Genomic DNA, 16,914 nt, shown 5'->3' on the forward strand with positions numbered 1-16,914 from the left:
CCCAACTCATGCAACTGGGGAAAAACACATCAAAAATCATTCTGCGGGTTACCCCGGTTAGGACAATACCCCATAGGAGGCAATAATCTGTAGGATGGTGACACGGCAGGGCTCAAAAGGGAATAACTTGTTGGAGCACAGACATTGTACTTTTTTTTTTCTTTTTGGCATCATGAAAGATTTGTAGATGCCAATAGGGGCCAGTACAGTAGAAACCCCTAAGAACTGACCCTATTTTGGAAACTACACCCCTCCATGAATTAATCTAGGGGTATAGTTAGCATTTTAACCCCACAGGTGGACCCCTGAAAAAGTGCAAAATGGATAGTGCATAGTAAAAAATATCTATTATGTCATTTTGTGCCCACCTGCTGCCATGGGAGACAAACACCCTAAAAATCATGATGCATGTTTTCCCGGGTAAAGCATACGGGACAGTAATCTACAGGCTGGGCACATGGCAGGGCTTAGAAGGGAAGGTGCGGCATGATGTATAAGCTGTGCGTCAGGGTAACAACAGGGTACTCTAAAAATCCAGGGATGTATGATAAATTCGGAAGCAATCTTTAATACATAACCCTGGTTTTTCTGGGCATGTCTCACAGTGATGAATGGTGTCCTTCCGAATGCCATTTTTGGAGCACACCCTGCACCTCTTTTGTGACCTTCCCTTGCTGGCTGTTTGGGGAACTACTCCTGGAAAGTGCTGCCCTGGTACAATACGTGATGTGGCCTCACTTCCAGATGTGCTAGCACTCCCCCCTTCCTGGTCTCCAAAAAGAAAGTACTTTATTACCATCTCTTGAAATTCCAGGAAAGTTCCCCTCTGGCCGGCATATCGATGCAGCACATAAGCATTATACAATGCCATCTGCATGATGTGCACGGCCAGCTTCTTGTACCACACCCTCGACTTCCGCATGGCATTGTACGGCTGAAGCACCTGGTCAGACAAGTCCACCCCTCCCATGTATTTGTTATAATCTAAAATACAGTCTGGCTTGGGGGTTTCTGTACTGGCACCTCGTACTGGGACAGGGGTGGTGGTGTGCTCATGTATTGTGGTTAATACAAGGACCTCTCTCTTGTCCTTGTACTTAACACACAATACAGAGTCGCTGCATAGTGCCCTGCTTTCGTGCCTTTTAAGTTTTTGCCCAAGCAGCGACTTAGGGAGACCTCTCTGATTTCTGCGTACAGTGCCGCATGCTGCAGTATTTCTGGAAGTGAGGCACTTGAACAGGGTGGTGCTGGTGTAGAAATTGTCCAGGTAGAGGTGGTAGCCCTGGTCCAGCAGTGGGTGCACTAAATCCCACACTATCTTCCCTGTAACACCCAGGAAGGGGGGGCATTCTGGGGGCACTATAGTGGAGTCCTTCCCTTCATATACCCTGAACTTGTATGTGTACCCTGATGAACTTTCGCACAGCTTATACATCTTCACACCATACCTTGCCCTCTTATTGGGCAGGTACTGGCGGAATTGAAGTCTCCCTTTGAATTGTACCAGGGACTCGTCTATGCTCACATGTTTGGCGGGAGTATATGCCTGGGCAAACTTGGCACTAAAATGATCTAATATGGGCCTGACCTTAAATAACCGATCATAACTGGGGTCACCTCTGGGTGGGCACTGTGTGTTGTCAGTGTAGTGCAAAAACTTATGGATGGCTTCAAAGCGCATCCTGCTCATTGCCATGCGGAACATGGGGGTGTGGTACAGTATATCTGTACTCCAGTAGTCCCTGATTGAAGGCTTCTTTACTATCCCCATAAGGAGTATTATGCCCCAATACTTGTACATCTCTGCTGCAGTGACAGGGGTCCACCTGTAGGGTTGTGCATAAAAGGACGTGGGGTTTTGGGCAATATGTTGTGCAGCGTAGAGATTTGTCTGAAATATAATAATATTCAGCAGCTCCTCATCAAAAAAAAACTTAAAAAAGTCTACAGCTCTGAGCCCTGTCGTGTCAAAGTTAATGCCAGGATGGCCCAAAAAGTCAGGGACCTGAGGGGTATAATTATCTGGGGCTACCCATGTGGGGTCAGTGGAAGCCCCAGGCGCTTCTCCTGCAGAAGTCCCAGGCGCTTCTCCTGCAGAAGTCCCAGGCGCTTCTCCTGCAGAAGTCCCAGGCGCTTCTCCTGCAGAAGTCCCAGGCGCTTCTCCTGCAGAAGTCCCAGGCGCTTCTCCTGCAGAAGTCCCAGGCGCTTCTCCTGCAGAAGTCCCAGGCGCTTCTCCTGCAGAAGTCCCAGGCGCTTCTCCTGCAGAAGTCCCAGGCGCTTCTCCTGCAGAAGTCCCAGGCGCTTCTCCTGCAGAAGTCCCAGGCGCTTCTCCTGCAGAAGTCCCAGGCGCTTCTCCTGCAGAAGTCCCAGGCGCTTCTCCTGCAGAAGTCCCAGGCGCTTCTCCTGCAGAAGTCCCAGGCGCTTCTCCTGCAGAAGTCCCAGGCGCTTCTCCTGCAGAAGTCCCAGGCGCTTCTCCTGCAGAAGTCCCAGGCGCTTCTCCTGCAGAAGTCCCAGGCGCTTCTCCTGCAGAAGTCCCAGGCGCTTCTCCTGCAGAAGTCCCAGGCGCTTCTCCTGCAGAAGTCCCAGGCGCTTCTCCTGCAGAAGTCCCAGGCGCTTCTCCTGCAGAAGTCCCAGGCGCTTCTCCTGCAGAAAAAGGGACCATCATCCCCACTAGCTGACTCGGTGTCAGAGGCAAGCATGTTATATGCCTCCAACACGGTGTACGTCTTCTGAGACATTGCACACAAAAAAAATAGAGAACAAGAAAAATTAGATAATGTGCACCAAACTACACGGATAAACAGTCTAGCAGGCACACAAAAAAAAAATATAATGCACACCAAACTACACGGACAAGCCACACAGATGGCACACACAAAAAATAATGCGCACTAAACTACACGGACAAGCCGCACAGATGGCACACACAAAAAAAAAAAGATAATGCGCACCAAGCCACACGGACCAGCCGCACAGATGGCACACACAAAAAATAATGCGCACTAAACTACACGGACAAGCCGCACAGATGGCACACAAAAAATAAAGATAATGCACACCAAGCCACACGGACCAGCCGCACAGATGGCACACAAAAAATAATGCGCACTAAACTACACGGACAAGCCGCACAGATGGCACACAAAAAAAATAATGCGCACTAAACTACACGGACAAGCCGCACAGATGGCACACAAAAAATAATGCGCACTAAACTACACGGACAAGCCGCACAGATGGCACACAAAAAAAAAAAAGATAATGCGCACCAAACTACACGGACAAGCCGCACAGATGGCGCACACAAAAAATAATGCGCACTAAACTACACGGACAAGCCGCACAGATAGCACACAAAAAATAAAGATAATGCACACCAAGCCACACGGACCAGCCGCACAGATGGCACACAAAAAATAATGCGCACTAAACTACACGGACAAGCCGCACAGATAGCACACAAAAAAAAGGTAATGCACACCAAACTACACGGACAAGCCGCACAGATGGCACACACAAAAAATAATGCGCACTAAACTACACGGACAAGCCGCACAGATAGCACACAAAAAAAGTAGCTATGTACGGGTACACCTACGGCGTTCTGGAAAAAAATATTACCAGGCACCGAAAAAAAACCTATGTGCACCGCGCAAAAAGGCGCTACAAATGCACCTAGCTTGCCCTAAGACAAACTAACTACCGCTAAGATTGCTAAAGATTCTGTGCAGCGCTATTCACACGGCGCACTGAAAAGTGCGTCCAGTGCAGAACAACGCTAACACAGCGCACTGAAAAGTGCGTTTGGGTTCAGAAGGGACAGACAGGGAAAAACGGAAGACACGTGGGATCACACAAGGCGATCACACAGGGAACACACAGGACACAGGAAAAAACAGATAGGGATGGGAATTTGTAGGGAACAATAGGGATCAGATAAGGATCAGAACACTATTTATAGTGTAAAAGTGTATTTTGGTGCACACAGTAACGCTCTTTCCTCTCTCCAGCGATAACAAACCAAAATGGTGCCGCTGGAGGAAGAGGAAAGGGCTAAAAGCACGTTTTTTAGCCTAAAATCGCTGTAATTGGCCAGTCAGGTTTGACTGGCCAATCACGGCGATCGGCGGGCGGGACCGATTTGATTGGTCGGGTGACGGAGACAGGAACTCCTCCTGCCTCTGTCACCCAAATTTCAGCCCGATGTCACCACGTCTCGCGACGTGGTGACAATTCTAAAATAGTATGCGCTCGCGCAGTAGCTGTACTGCGCTGAGCGCCAATAGTGGGAAGCTGCGCAGTACAGCTACGGCGCGGAGCGCTAAGGGGTTAATATGATGTAGTGATCTGTAAACAAGCAGAAGTTTGTGGGCATGAATTACCTAATCGTTATCTTGTATCTCTGTTTGTTGGCGTACTGAACTACGGAAGCCTGTGTGGGAAAAAATAGATCAAAAGCAAAGGACAATAAGGGATGCGGTCCGCGGAGTGACGAGGATCTGTGTTGAATGACCTGTGTATTTATGTATTGCACCACGGAGGTCTCTGGGGAACAAATTGGGTAGAAGGCAGAAGGATCCATGAGGAATGTGGTCCCCGGAGCAGCGGAAACTGTTGGGATCCAAGGGAAACGGACACTATGTCGTGGAGATCATGATAATGTGCTGTATTCCAGCACGGTAAGTAGAAACCTTTAAGTCTAAAGACGAGTGGTAATAGAATTAATGAGGTACTGGATTGGCGGCTATTGAAAGAATGGTGGGATTAAGTCAATATTGTTTGTCATCCCATTTAGTCCTGAAGGTTTGATGGTTTTTAATCTGTATATCCAATATGTTTCCCTCCTTTTTTAAGGCTTTAAATCTATTATTGACCTCCTGACTAATATGATCAATGGGGATTATGGAAATTTTTCCTTCCCCTTTGTTTCAGTGTACAGTGTTTCGAGAGGCCATGTTTCAGAATTTTGTGTTTGATAATTGTATCCATGCTGGTTGATCCTACAATGGAGGGCCTGAGTAGTTCTACCTACGTACTGTAGACCACATTGGCATTCGATCAAGTATATTACACATTGGCTGCTGCAAAAATATATTTCAGATTAAATGTTTCATTATCATGAGCTCCACGACAGTGTCCGTTTCCCTTGGATCCCAACAGTTTCCGCTGCTCCGGGGACCACATTCCTCATGGATACTTCTGCCTTCTACCCAATTTGTTCCCCAGAGACCTCCGTGGTGCAATACATAAATATACAGGTTATTGAACACAGATCCTCGTCACTCCACCACTCCGCGGACCACATCCCTTATTGTCCTTTGCCTTCAATCTATTTTTTCCCACACAGGCTTCCATAGTTCAGTACACCAACACAGATACAAGATAACGATTAGGTAATTCATGCCCACAAACTTCTGCTTGTTTACTGATCACTACATCATATTGATATTGTTTAATTGTGTATTATAGCTATATGTAATAATGTCTTAATTATAAACTCACAACAAATATGATTATGTGCTGCATTTTTTTATGTAAATACATTTCCATTTTTCAATCTATATTATCGATATGAATTTACTTTGCTATTTACTATTTTAGTCTATCTTTTAACCCCTTCACGCTCCGTGGCGGATATATCCGCCACGGAGCGCAGTGACTTAGCGCTCAGTGGCGGATATATCCGCCACGGCGCTTATGCCGGCTCGGCTCTGGATCAGAGCCGAACTGGCATCGGGAAACACGGGGTGCCGGCTGTAACTAATAGCCGGCACCCCAGTGTAACACCCGCGGTTGGAGTCGGCTCCGATCGCGGGTGTGTAACCCGTTAAATGCCGCGGTCAGCACGACCGCGGCATCTAACATGCCTCTGGGGTGTCTTTCCCCCACGATCACCCCCCCCCCCCCGAACCGTTTTCGGGGGGCACCGATCGCTGCTATGGAAGTGCTGGGGTCCGATCTGGTCCCCAGCACTGCCTGCAGGCACTGCCAGTAAGATGGCGTCTGTGACGTCATCTTACTGGCATAGTGCCAGCCTATGCAAGTGCATAGGCTAACACTGATAATACCCTGCAATACATGATTATTGCAGAGTATTATCATGAACAAGCAATCAGATGATTGCTTGGTCATTTCCCATGGTGGAAAAGTGAAAAAGTAAAAAAAAAAATGTTATTCAATAAAAAATAAAGTAATAAATCACTAAAAATGGCCATAAGCCCCATAACATATAAAGAGACATATAACCCCAAAAAAGTCTAAATCATAACAAAAACCCCACATATATAGTATCACCGCGTCCGTAACAACCCATAGAATACAAGTAAATCATTATTGAACCCCCACGATAAACGCCGTAAAAAAAACTGCTATAAACCTTCCAAAAATTATGATTTTTAGCTATTCAATCCCACAAAAAATGCTATAAAATGTGATCAAAAAACCATGTGTACTCCGACATGATACTGGTGCAAAGTACAACATGTCCCGCAAAAAATAAGCCATCAACCAGCTCCGTAGCCAAAAAAGTAACAATGTTATGCCACTTGGAAGACGGCAATACATAAATGATAGATTTTTCCCCACATTTAGGGTTTTGTTTGACAAATTTAGTAAAACGTAAGAAAATATATTCAAGTCTGGTATCCCCATAATCGTATCAACCCATAGAATAAAGATAACATGATTATTAGTCTATACAGTGAACACCAAAAAAAAAAGTAAAAAATCCAGTACAGAATTGATGCTTTTCTACTCCTGCCCTCAAAAAAAGTTCCTAAATTTTCAACAATAGGTGATACTAACCCCAAAATGGTAACAATGGAAAAAGCATCTCATCGCGCAAAAAAAATGGCATCACATGGCCCAAATAACGAAAAAGCGAAAATTTTATAGCCTTCAAAAGGGGCCAATGAGGAAACTAAAATCCTGGCAGCTGCAGCGCCCTCCTTCCCTTCTGCACCTCGCTGTGTGCCCATAAAACAAGTCACAGCCACATATGGGGGGTCTTTGTATTCAGGAGAAATTGCAGAACAAATTGTATGGTGGGTTTTCTCTTTTTATATTTTGGAAATGTGTAAATTTTAGTGCTAAATGAACGTATAAGGGAACAATATGACCATTCTAAATTTCACCCCCATTTTGATTCAATTACCATGAAGATCTCAAGGGGTTAACAATCTTCGTAAAAGCTGTTTCTGATAGCTTGAGGGATGCAGATTTGAAAATGGGTTGGTTATATAGGGGGTTTTGATGCTAAATATGTAAAATTTCATTCAAAACTGTATTTATCCCCAAAATAGTCAATTCTGAAAATCCGGAAAAGCGATATTCTATTTGTAAGCCGCGTGACATCAAAATAAATTATCCAGACATTTCAGAAATTATGAAAATGTAAAGTAGACAAATGGGAAATGTTATTCTGCAACTTATTTAGGTGGTAAATCTATCTGCCTGAAAACGCAATGATTTAGAATTTCGAAAATGGCAAATTTTTCAAAAAATTTATCATATTTTCTTTTTTTTGTAAATAAACGCAAAACTTATCTGCCAAAATTTACCACTAAAATGAAGTACAACATGTGGGGAAAAAACTATCTCAGAATCGTTTTGATAAGTAACAGTGTTCAAAAGTTATAACCATATAAAGCGACGCAAGTCCGAATCCAAAAAATCGGGCTGAGCCTTAAGCTACAATATGGCTGCGTCCTTAAGGGGTTAAAGTGTAACCGTCATTTCAAAAAACTTTTGATATGTTGTAGAGCAGGTAATTTTAAGCACTTTTGTAATTGGATTAGTTACCCGAATCTTGCTGCTTCCTCTTGTATTCTGCAGACTTCCCCTAGATGGCAGTAACTGCTCAGATAGCTGTTACTATGGCCATTCCGTCGTCATAAAGAAGACTACGGACAGAAGACATGCCCCCCTCCCCCTCCCTGCACACAGCCGATCGCCTCACTCTCCCTCTACACAGCTGTTACCTCATGTGTAACTGCCTCAGCACTCAGCCATGTGCAGGGAGAAGCCCAAACTAATGTAATGATCAAACACCTACATTCTTATCTCTCAGAATTAATTCAGGGTCAGACAGTAGGTGTTCTCCTTATGGAGAGATTGCCAATTAAGGCCACCTTGAAGGCGTGTGTAGACTTAAAGCCATAGATGCTCCACTAGGGGATTCTGGGAAGAATGCAAATATGTTTTCCAAGGTGTTAAATGGAAAACAATACCTCCTTTTGCTACCTTGAAAGGCAGCCCCCTTCACTTCTTGTAGGCCATACTTGGTGTTAAGGGGGCTGCCTTTCAAGGTAGCAAAAGGAGGTATTGTTTTCCATTTAACACCTTGGAAAACTTATTTGCATTCTTCCCAGAAATAATCCACACAGGCAGAAACTGCAGCCCCCCCTTCCCCCATCACCTCACACAAGGAAATGGCAGGAGACTCTCTCCAAGTCTACAAGCTGTGCCCTCATGTGCTGTGCTGGAGTGTTACATAGGTAGGTAGGTAGATAGATAAACAGATAGACCTGGATACATAGATAGATATGATATAGATAGGATATACATAGATAGATATGAGATAGAAATATGAGAGATAAATGGATACTAAATAGAGAGATATGAGATAGCTCTGGTGTCATTGGTCAGCAGCAGGCACTTGTAAAGAAGTGACAGGGGTCAGGCTCCGCTCCTCCATCTTGCTGATTGTAGTTTTTTTGAGAGCTGGAAACCCTGGTTGCTATGGGCCAAAAAAGGTAGTAAATGAGGACCAAGAGGCAAAATACTTTGAGGAATGACTCCCAGGGACACCTGGAGCAGAATGATGTATTTTAGTTTTTTTTGCTCAAAATGACGGTTACACTTTTTAATGTAATTTTAGGCTGTATGTAACTGAAGTTCGGGCTTGAAACGCTTATTACCCAGCTGGTGAATAAAGACATTTGATTATAACAAGGAATGATTCTGAGTAATTGGCGCCGTAGATAGCCTGGAATATCGCCATATAGTGTTTTACCCTGCTATCCGGCAAATCTCTTTGCCAGAAGGAATCCAGGACAGCTGCCTAAACCACCCCAATATTAAAGCTACTACATGTGTTGTACTGACTGTACAACCATAGTAGGTGAGCAGACTACTAATTATATTCCTCCTCTTAAGTCAGAAACTGCTTTCACACATGTGGCGCCATTATCGCCTTTCTCTCTTCTCTTTTTAATCTATTCGAAAGAATGATTTAATCACTGTTTTCCCTAACAGGCAGAAGTAATCAATCGCTGCACCATCCCCCAGCTGCTGTATATGAGTGATCCAGCTTCAGAAAGCTCCACGAGTAATGTGTTTATGTATGGCAGCCAGCAGCACCCAGTTTTCCCATGGTCCTGAATGTTATTCAGGCTATTCCTCAGAGATTTTGGTCCATATTGACATGATGGTATCACACAGTTGCCGCAGATTTGTCGGCTGCACATCCATGATGCGAATCTTCCGTTCCACCACATCCCAAAGATGCTCTATTGGATTGAGATCTGGTGACTGTGGAGCCCATTTGAGTACAGTGAACTCATTGTCATTCAAGCTTTATGACATGGCGCATTATCTTGCTGAAAGTAGCCATCAGATGTTGGGTACATTGTGGTCATAAAGGGATGGACATGGTCAGCAACAATACTCAGGTAGGCTGTGGCGTTGCAACGATGCTCAATTGGTACCAAGGGGCCCAAAGAGTGCCAAGAAAATATTCCCCACACCATGACACCACCACCACCAGCCTGAACCGTTGATACAAGGCAGGATGGATCCATGCTTTCATGTTGTTGACGCCAAATTCTGACCCTACCATACGAATGTCGCAGCAGAAATCGAGACTCATCAGACCAGGCAACGTTTTTTCCAATCTTCTACTGTCCAATTTCGATGAGCTTGTGCAAATTGTAGCCTCAGTTTCCTGTTCTTAGCTGAAAGGAGTGGCACCCGGTGTGGTCTTCTGCTGCTGTAGCCCATCTGCCTCAAAGTTCGACGTACTGTGCGTTCAGAGATGCTCTTCTGCCTACCTTGGTTGTAACGGGTGGCGATTTGAGTCACTGTTGCCTTTCTATCAGCTCGAACCAGTCTGCCCATTCTGCTCTGATCTCTGGCATCAACAAGGCATTTCCACCCACAGAACTGCCGCTCACTGGATGTTTTTTCTTTTTCGGACCATTCTCTGTAAACCCTAGAGATGGTTGTGCGTGAAAATCCCAGTAGATCAGCAGTTTCTGAAATACTCAGACCAGCCCTTCTGGCACCAACAACCATGCCACGTTCAAAGGCACTCAAATCACCTTTCTTCCCCATACTGATGCTCGGTTTGAACTGCAGGAGATTGTCTTGACCATGTCTACATGCCTAAATGCACTGAGTTGCCGCCATGTGATTGGCTGATTAGAAATTAAGTGTTAACGAGCAGTTGGACAGGTGTACCTAATAAAGTGGCCAGTGAGTGTATATTAGTACATGTAATACATCTGGATACGTTTTCCAGGTGGGATGATTAAAACCATGCCTCTTTTAGCTGACTTGTATGGCAGCTCCCTTGACATCAAGTTTGGTCAAGGGAGCTGCCTTACAAGGTAGCTAAAAGAGGCTTGGTTTTCCTTGTGCTATCCTGGAAAACTTATTTGCATATTTTCCCACAATCTTCTAGTGGGGCATCCATGTCTATAAGTCTATAGGAATGTAGGGTTCTGAAGTTAATTTTGAAGTGTGTGTGTGTGGGCTTTTAACACAGGTATAATATTTAGTCTGTGTTTCAGAGAAAAACCTGGGAATTCAAGCTAATGATGACCTTCCAGTCACCCTCAGCCATTCTTGGTCTTTTACCATAGGACCTCTAAATCTTTCACACTGTTTACACCGTGACCTGGTCCAAAGAAATGTTTTCCCACAAGTGTTTCCCATCTACTGGTTTATGATGTGTCTGTCTGAATTCATCCTGCTCTGTAACTTTTTCTTGGTGAGCAAATAGAAGTGTGTCAGTATATGTTGGTGTATACCTAAAATGCTAACATGTTCATTGAGAGGAAGTCATAAACAAGTAATTATCTGATATTAGGAAAAATTAGGAGAAAAATTTCTTCCAATTTCTTTTTTCCCGGCAGTTGGAATAATCCCTGGATCAAGATTTAACTCCAGAGTTAATCGTAATCCACATACGGTCATGTTCTCAAATCTAACGTTTATCCACTTTTTGTCCTTACTCTTTGAATAAAATAGGCACTGGGATTCGCTCAGAGACCGATTATGAAGGAGTGGTACAATTAGCGAGTGACAGCTCCACAGTTAATCCTTCACTCCCGTCTCCTGCACAGCAGGGAGATTCCTATGGAAAGGGAGTGGTGTTCTACCTTCGAGATAATGTGGTGGTAGGAGTTGTGCTATGGAACATCTTTAACCGCATGCCGATTGCACGCAAGGTAAGAATTCTAGGTTACCACAAAACAGTAGGTTCTGATTAGGAACTGATGCATGAAAATGGTATGAGTTGAAAATCTGTATGTGTTTAATGCAATTTGCCTGTATACAGGTGCAATAAAAATTATTTATCTTCTGATTTTTAAGAAGTAACTTAAATCTATTGTAGCTTAAATCTATTAAATCTAGCTTAAATCTATTGAACATAAAAAAAACCTGAAGTCTTGTGCCTATTGTGCTGTAGATTTTCCAATTAGTGTATGCACCCTTATTCTGTATATTGCTAAAACTGGACCTTTATACTGGGTGATTTATTTTCTTGCTTTCACAAGTCTTCACAGCCTTACACTCAAGTGTCAATTAGCCACATACACAAAGTATTGGGTTCAATCTAAATTTTTCTTTTTGTCCACTCTTGTGGATTGATGGATTTTGTGTATATACTGAAAAAATCGGTGGGTCAGCAGGATGATCATGTCACTCTTAAATTGTATGGGAGGGCATCCAAACAAGCGCTTTTGTCTGGCTACTTCCGACACTTCTGTAAAATTGAAAGGTGTGGCAATATGCATGCTTGCCCTGCCATTCCACCCATTTTCGAGAATGGGACACTCTCCAAATTGTTGGACCCCCATTGATCATCTTCCTATAGCTTGAAAAGTTGTAAATACCCTTTTTAATGGTGCACTTGGGGAAAACTAGATCATCAACCATCTGTTAATCATGGTCTTTACAATTTATATTCTAGATAATAAAGGATGGGGAGCAACATGCTGACTTGAATGAGGTAGCCAAACTCTTTAACATCCATGAGGAGTAAAGTTATGAAGAATGCTACGAAGAAAAAAATAATCAACAATGCTTGTATAAGAAAGTGAAATAATCAGTACCTGGGACTTAAAGTTCAATGCAAGTTTGGTCATGCCATAAGAAGCCATCCATGGCAGTGTAGAAATTCAAGAAATGCCATTGTTAAGTTTAAAGGAAATCGACCACCAACTTCAGACTTGATAAACCAGGGGCACTTTGTCATAGATGCAGGCACAATGACTTTGGTAATCTGCTTATATTTGTTATTCATTCTAAAATCATCTTCCATACTTTGGCTTCTCAGGCTGTTATACTGCCCCCCCATACTATTTTGGCACTTAAACTTCCTCTACTGCCCTGAAATTACAGCAAGGAAAGGGTTAAGCAGACCATGGGGATGGAGGGAGTCTTCTTGCTTAGTGCAACAGCCTGTAAAGCTATTTTCTTTTAAATATTAAAAGAAAGTTGATGATGGATATCAAATATAATAAGATTTTACCACAGTCAAGTGTCACTGTTTGATTGTGCTTGATTTTGATAGTAGATTTCTTTTAAAAGAAATATACTGATTCATTCCTTTAAAAGCAAAATGGATGAAGACTCTTCTAAGCTTCCCAAGGCAGAATCTTTAAGGTCTCCTTTTCCTAAAAATGGGGTTAAAAAAATATGCTAATGAGTTGCAAGTGTTCTGGGGGCATGTAATTGTCTGTTCAGCCAGAGCCCAAAGGTGCTCTTGGTTGCTGGATGTCACCAGGTTTTTAAGGTATGTTTCGGATTTTATATTTCATTTAATGGAATATACCTGTCCAAGTGCAATACAAGTAAACAATAGCAAATGGTTGTACATGTTCTGATGTATGGATCATAAAATATGGATAATTTGTAATAAATGTTTTGGAAAATATCTACAATATTTGTAATTTGTAATATGTTAAAGTGAAATTTTTAAGGGAACTTGTTACCACATTTTTCACAAGCACAGTGACAGGTTCCCATTGAGCCCTATTAACCAAATTCCACCCCTATTTTAGTAACAGTTGTTTCCCTGAGACCCCAATAAAATCAAATTTGTTCAGGGGATATGTTCTAGGCTAGGCTCGAGTTCAGCAGCTCCTCCACATGCCACCTTCTTACCATTCAGAACTTGGATGCCATCATCTTGGTCCCGTGAAATCATGATCTAGATGCCAGAAATACAAACAAAGGTTGGTGGAGTAATGCCCCAAGTTCACCTGTACTGTTGAATATATGCAGTCCAAAATAGGTGAGGTCTATAAAACGTAACTTTTAATACGCAATGAGTAAAGGAAGGGGAAAATTGGTGATGAGTATAATGCTATTAATGGCTATGCTGCCACAGCTAAAAATAGGTCAAGGGTAAGCGTCACTATTGTGATTATTCAGACTTTAATGCATCCAGTAATAATGTGATATGAAAAATATACGTGGATGTAAGGTGCTCATCTATAGCTGGTTACGAAAGTCATAAGATGGTTAGTTATTCCTTAGAAAATACTGTCTGTGGTCATTGTGACAAGTAGACTGTATAGTCAAAAGAATATGTATGTAGATATTGTTATATTACTTCCAATATGGGAATTGACCAGGTTAGGTCATTAACAGGGTCTTTTTTTTTTTTTTTTTAAGGGATAGGTTAGGGGAAAATAGGTACCACACCACTCAGGGCAGAATAGGCTTAGTCTCCGCAGTCTCAGGGAGCACAACCACATCCCACCCTGCTCATCACAACAGCCTCACTAATCTACGTACATATTCTTTTGACTATACAGTTGTCATGGGTGCTCCTATGACCCATGTATCGGGTTGCAGGCGCACCCATGTGCACAACTGTCTGCGCTTCAACGACAGCTGCTGTGGCCCAGCGCCGAAGTCCAACCCTCTTTGTCGTGGGCTCTGGTAAATACCGGGTGCAACTTACACTCTGTAACACACCAGATGTAGTTCAGGAGTTCATTAACAACATTTTCAGAGACCTGCTATATATATACCTGCTGAGCATGAGTCCCATAAAATTCATATGCAACTATTACTCAGGCGCCTAAGGGCCAATTGCCTGTGTGCCAAGCTCGAAAAGTGTCTATTTCATCAAGAGTCTTTCTTTCCTCGGGTATATCTCTGGCAAGGGACTACTGATGGATCCCACAAAATTGTCTTCAGTGGCCTCGCCCAGTGGGCCATCCAGAGATTCCTGGGCTTCGCTAATTGCTACCGGGAGTTCATACCGCATTTCTCCTCTCTCGTTTCTCCCATTGTGGCACTGACCAAGAAAAATGTCTATCCTAAGCTTGCAACAAGAAAGACAATTTTTAAAGTGCAGGGGTTCCAGCATCCAAAAATGGATGGTCAATGGATGGTTGGCAGCTGAGGAAACTTTCTCCAAGCTGAACTTTAACTTTGCCTCTGCTCCTGTACTCACTCTGCCTGATACGGAGAAACCGTTCCTACTAGAGGTTGACGCCTCCTCAGTTGGAGCCGGTGCCGTTCTCACCCAGAAAGGGCCCAAAGACCGAACTCTCACTAGTGGCTTCTTCTCAAAAGTCTTCTTTACCGCAGAGAGGAACTACTCCATAGGTGATCAGGAACTTCTGCCCATAAAACTTGCCTTGGAAGAATGTCGTTATCTTCTGGTAGGAGCTTGTCATCCGGACAGTATCTACACTGACCACAAAAATCTCCTGTTTCTCCAGACTCTCTCTGTTTCTTCTGATTTTCCTGCCGTGGAAGAGTTGGTAAAAGATCTCAAGTCCATCTGGAAGCACTCGTCAGTTTCTACTTCGGGCGTCTGTCTGCACCAAGACCTAGGTCAACAAGAGACGAAGGCCTCCCCAAGTCTTCTCTCCGGGTGATAGTGTGGCTGTCCGCAAGACATGTCCGGTTGAAGATTCCCAGCTTCAAACTTGGTCCTCCTTTCCTGGGTCCATTCTAGGTGCTGAAGGGCATTTATCCTGTGACTTACAAGATTCCTCTGCCTCCCCCCATGCGCATCCCGAACTCCTTCCATGTATCTCTTCTTAAGGCTGTCATGCTGAATTGCTTCTCCTAAGGCTGATGCCACTTTTGCAGTAAAGGAGATCTGGGGCATGAAGTCTGTTAGAGGGAAGTGGTTTGGTAGGGTTCGGGCCAGAGGAGAGATCTTGGGAGCGTGAAGACAACATTCTGGACCGCAGGGTTCTTTTCTTCTGGCCAAGAAGAGGGGGAGGCCGAAGGGGGGATACTGTCATGGGTTCTCCTGTGACCCATATCTCAAGTGTTTCGGTGTGGTGGCGCCCCATCGCAGCGGCTGCAATTGTGCTAACCTGTCTGCGCTCTAGCGGCTGCTACTGTGGCCTGGTGCATGCGTTATACCCCCTAAGGCGGATGTGCCGCGGCTTTGTGAAATTTAAAGGGCCAGGGTGCCGCTAATTGGTGCCAGCCAATTGCTGCCCTGATATATAGCCTACCTCTTATTGTGATTTTCCGTTGTGACCTCTTCTTCGTCCCCTGATCTCAATTCTTTGCCACCTGCTTTGACCGTTTGCTACATTTCCCCCTCCGCTTCTGTGACGTCTGTCCTGACCTATTGCCTAAGTCTCTGAATCTGTCTGCCATTGCTGTACTTTCGCCTTGGCCACTACCACGAGCAAAGTCGCGCCTGGGGAGCGACCTGGTGTTATACCACCGCTGCAAGTCCAACCCACTTTGCGGTGAGCTCTGGTGAATACCGGATGCCTTTTAGACTCCGCTCCCACGTGTTAGCTTTCGTCATTGCTCGCTGCGGTTCAGTGGGTCCCAAAAAAAAGTACACCAGGGAAGATAGTGTAGACTTCCTACCCGATTCAACAAAGTAAATCTACCAAAAGTACACAATAGATGAGTAAGTTATTTAAAATACATTTTTGACATTTTTATCAAACAATACAACCGTGTATGACTGATGACATTAGGGTACAAAAGCGAGGAAAATACCTTTGGATAGTGTGGGGTGCTATTAGTTTAGTGAGCTTTTGAAAGATGTTATGCTGATAAGTCTATTGTATCAGGGGTTAACCGGGGAAATAGGTTTACCCACGGGTCCCACATGTCTTTAAATTTCTGAACAGTCCCATTTCTATAGGCTATTAATTTTTCATACACGGAGTGTTCTGCCATCATGTCTGTTAGTTCATGGATAGTTGGTGGGGTATTGCTTTTCCATTAACTTGCTATAAGCAATTTAGCCGCTAATATAATATGTCCCACCAATTTATGACTTTTAGTTAGTCTTTTAGTAATCCCCACTCCTACCAGTGCCAGTACCCTATCCGGACTAATGGTTCTCGTTGAGATTTTAGAACATATGTCAAATACCATGTTCCAGTAGGTATTTAATCTTGGGCACTCCCAGAAAATATGTGGTAGGGAGCCCTCAGACCCACAGTCTCTCCAACACTTTCCAGATGTACCTGGATAAATTTTTGCTAATTTCTTTGGTGTAAAGTACCACCATGTTCTGGTGTACTTCTAACATATTGGCAGAGTGGGATGCTTTAGAGGCCCAGTAGAATGCTGAAGCCCATTCTTTTTGGTCTATGACTTTCCCTAGGGCATTCTGCCATTTTATGAGGTGTAACATGTGGTTTTTGGCTTCCTTTTTTCTTATAGCTTCGTATATGT

At 43.8% G+C, this 16,914-nt stretch overlaps 1 protein-coding gene across 6 annotated transcripts in view; it reads left to right on the forward strand.

Annotated features, from left to right (window-relative positions):
* The window catches only part of AIFM1 (apoptosis inducing factor mitochondria associated 1), a 106,022-nt gene extending 92,857 nt beyond the window's left edge, over positions 1–13,165 (forward strand). For all 6 annotated transcript variants that reach the window (XM_072123659.1, XM_072123654.1, XM_072123656.1 and 3 more), the window contains 2 exons: positions 11,254–11,453; positions 12,200–13,165. In XM_072123659.1, coding sequence (XP_071979760.1) covers positions 11,254–11,453; positions 12,200–12,271 — 272 coding nt within the window. In that variant the 3' untranslated portion in view covers positions 12,272–13,165. The remainder of the gene's footprint in view (positions 1–11,253; positions 11,454–12,199) is intronic.
* The last annotated feature ends 3,749 nt before the right edge of the window (positions 13,166–16,914 follow it).

Source organism: Engystomops pustulosus, chromosome 9 (genome assembly GCF_040894005.1).
Source record: "Engystomops pustulosus chromosome 9, aEngPut4.maternal, whole genome shotgun sequence".
Taxonomy (NCBI): domain Eukaryota; kingdom Metazoa; phylum Chordata; class Amphibia; order Anura; family Leptodactylidae; genus Engystomops; species Engystomops pustulosus.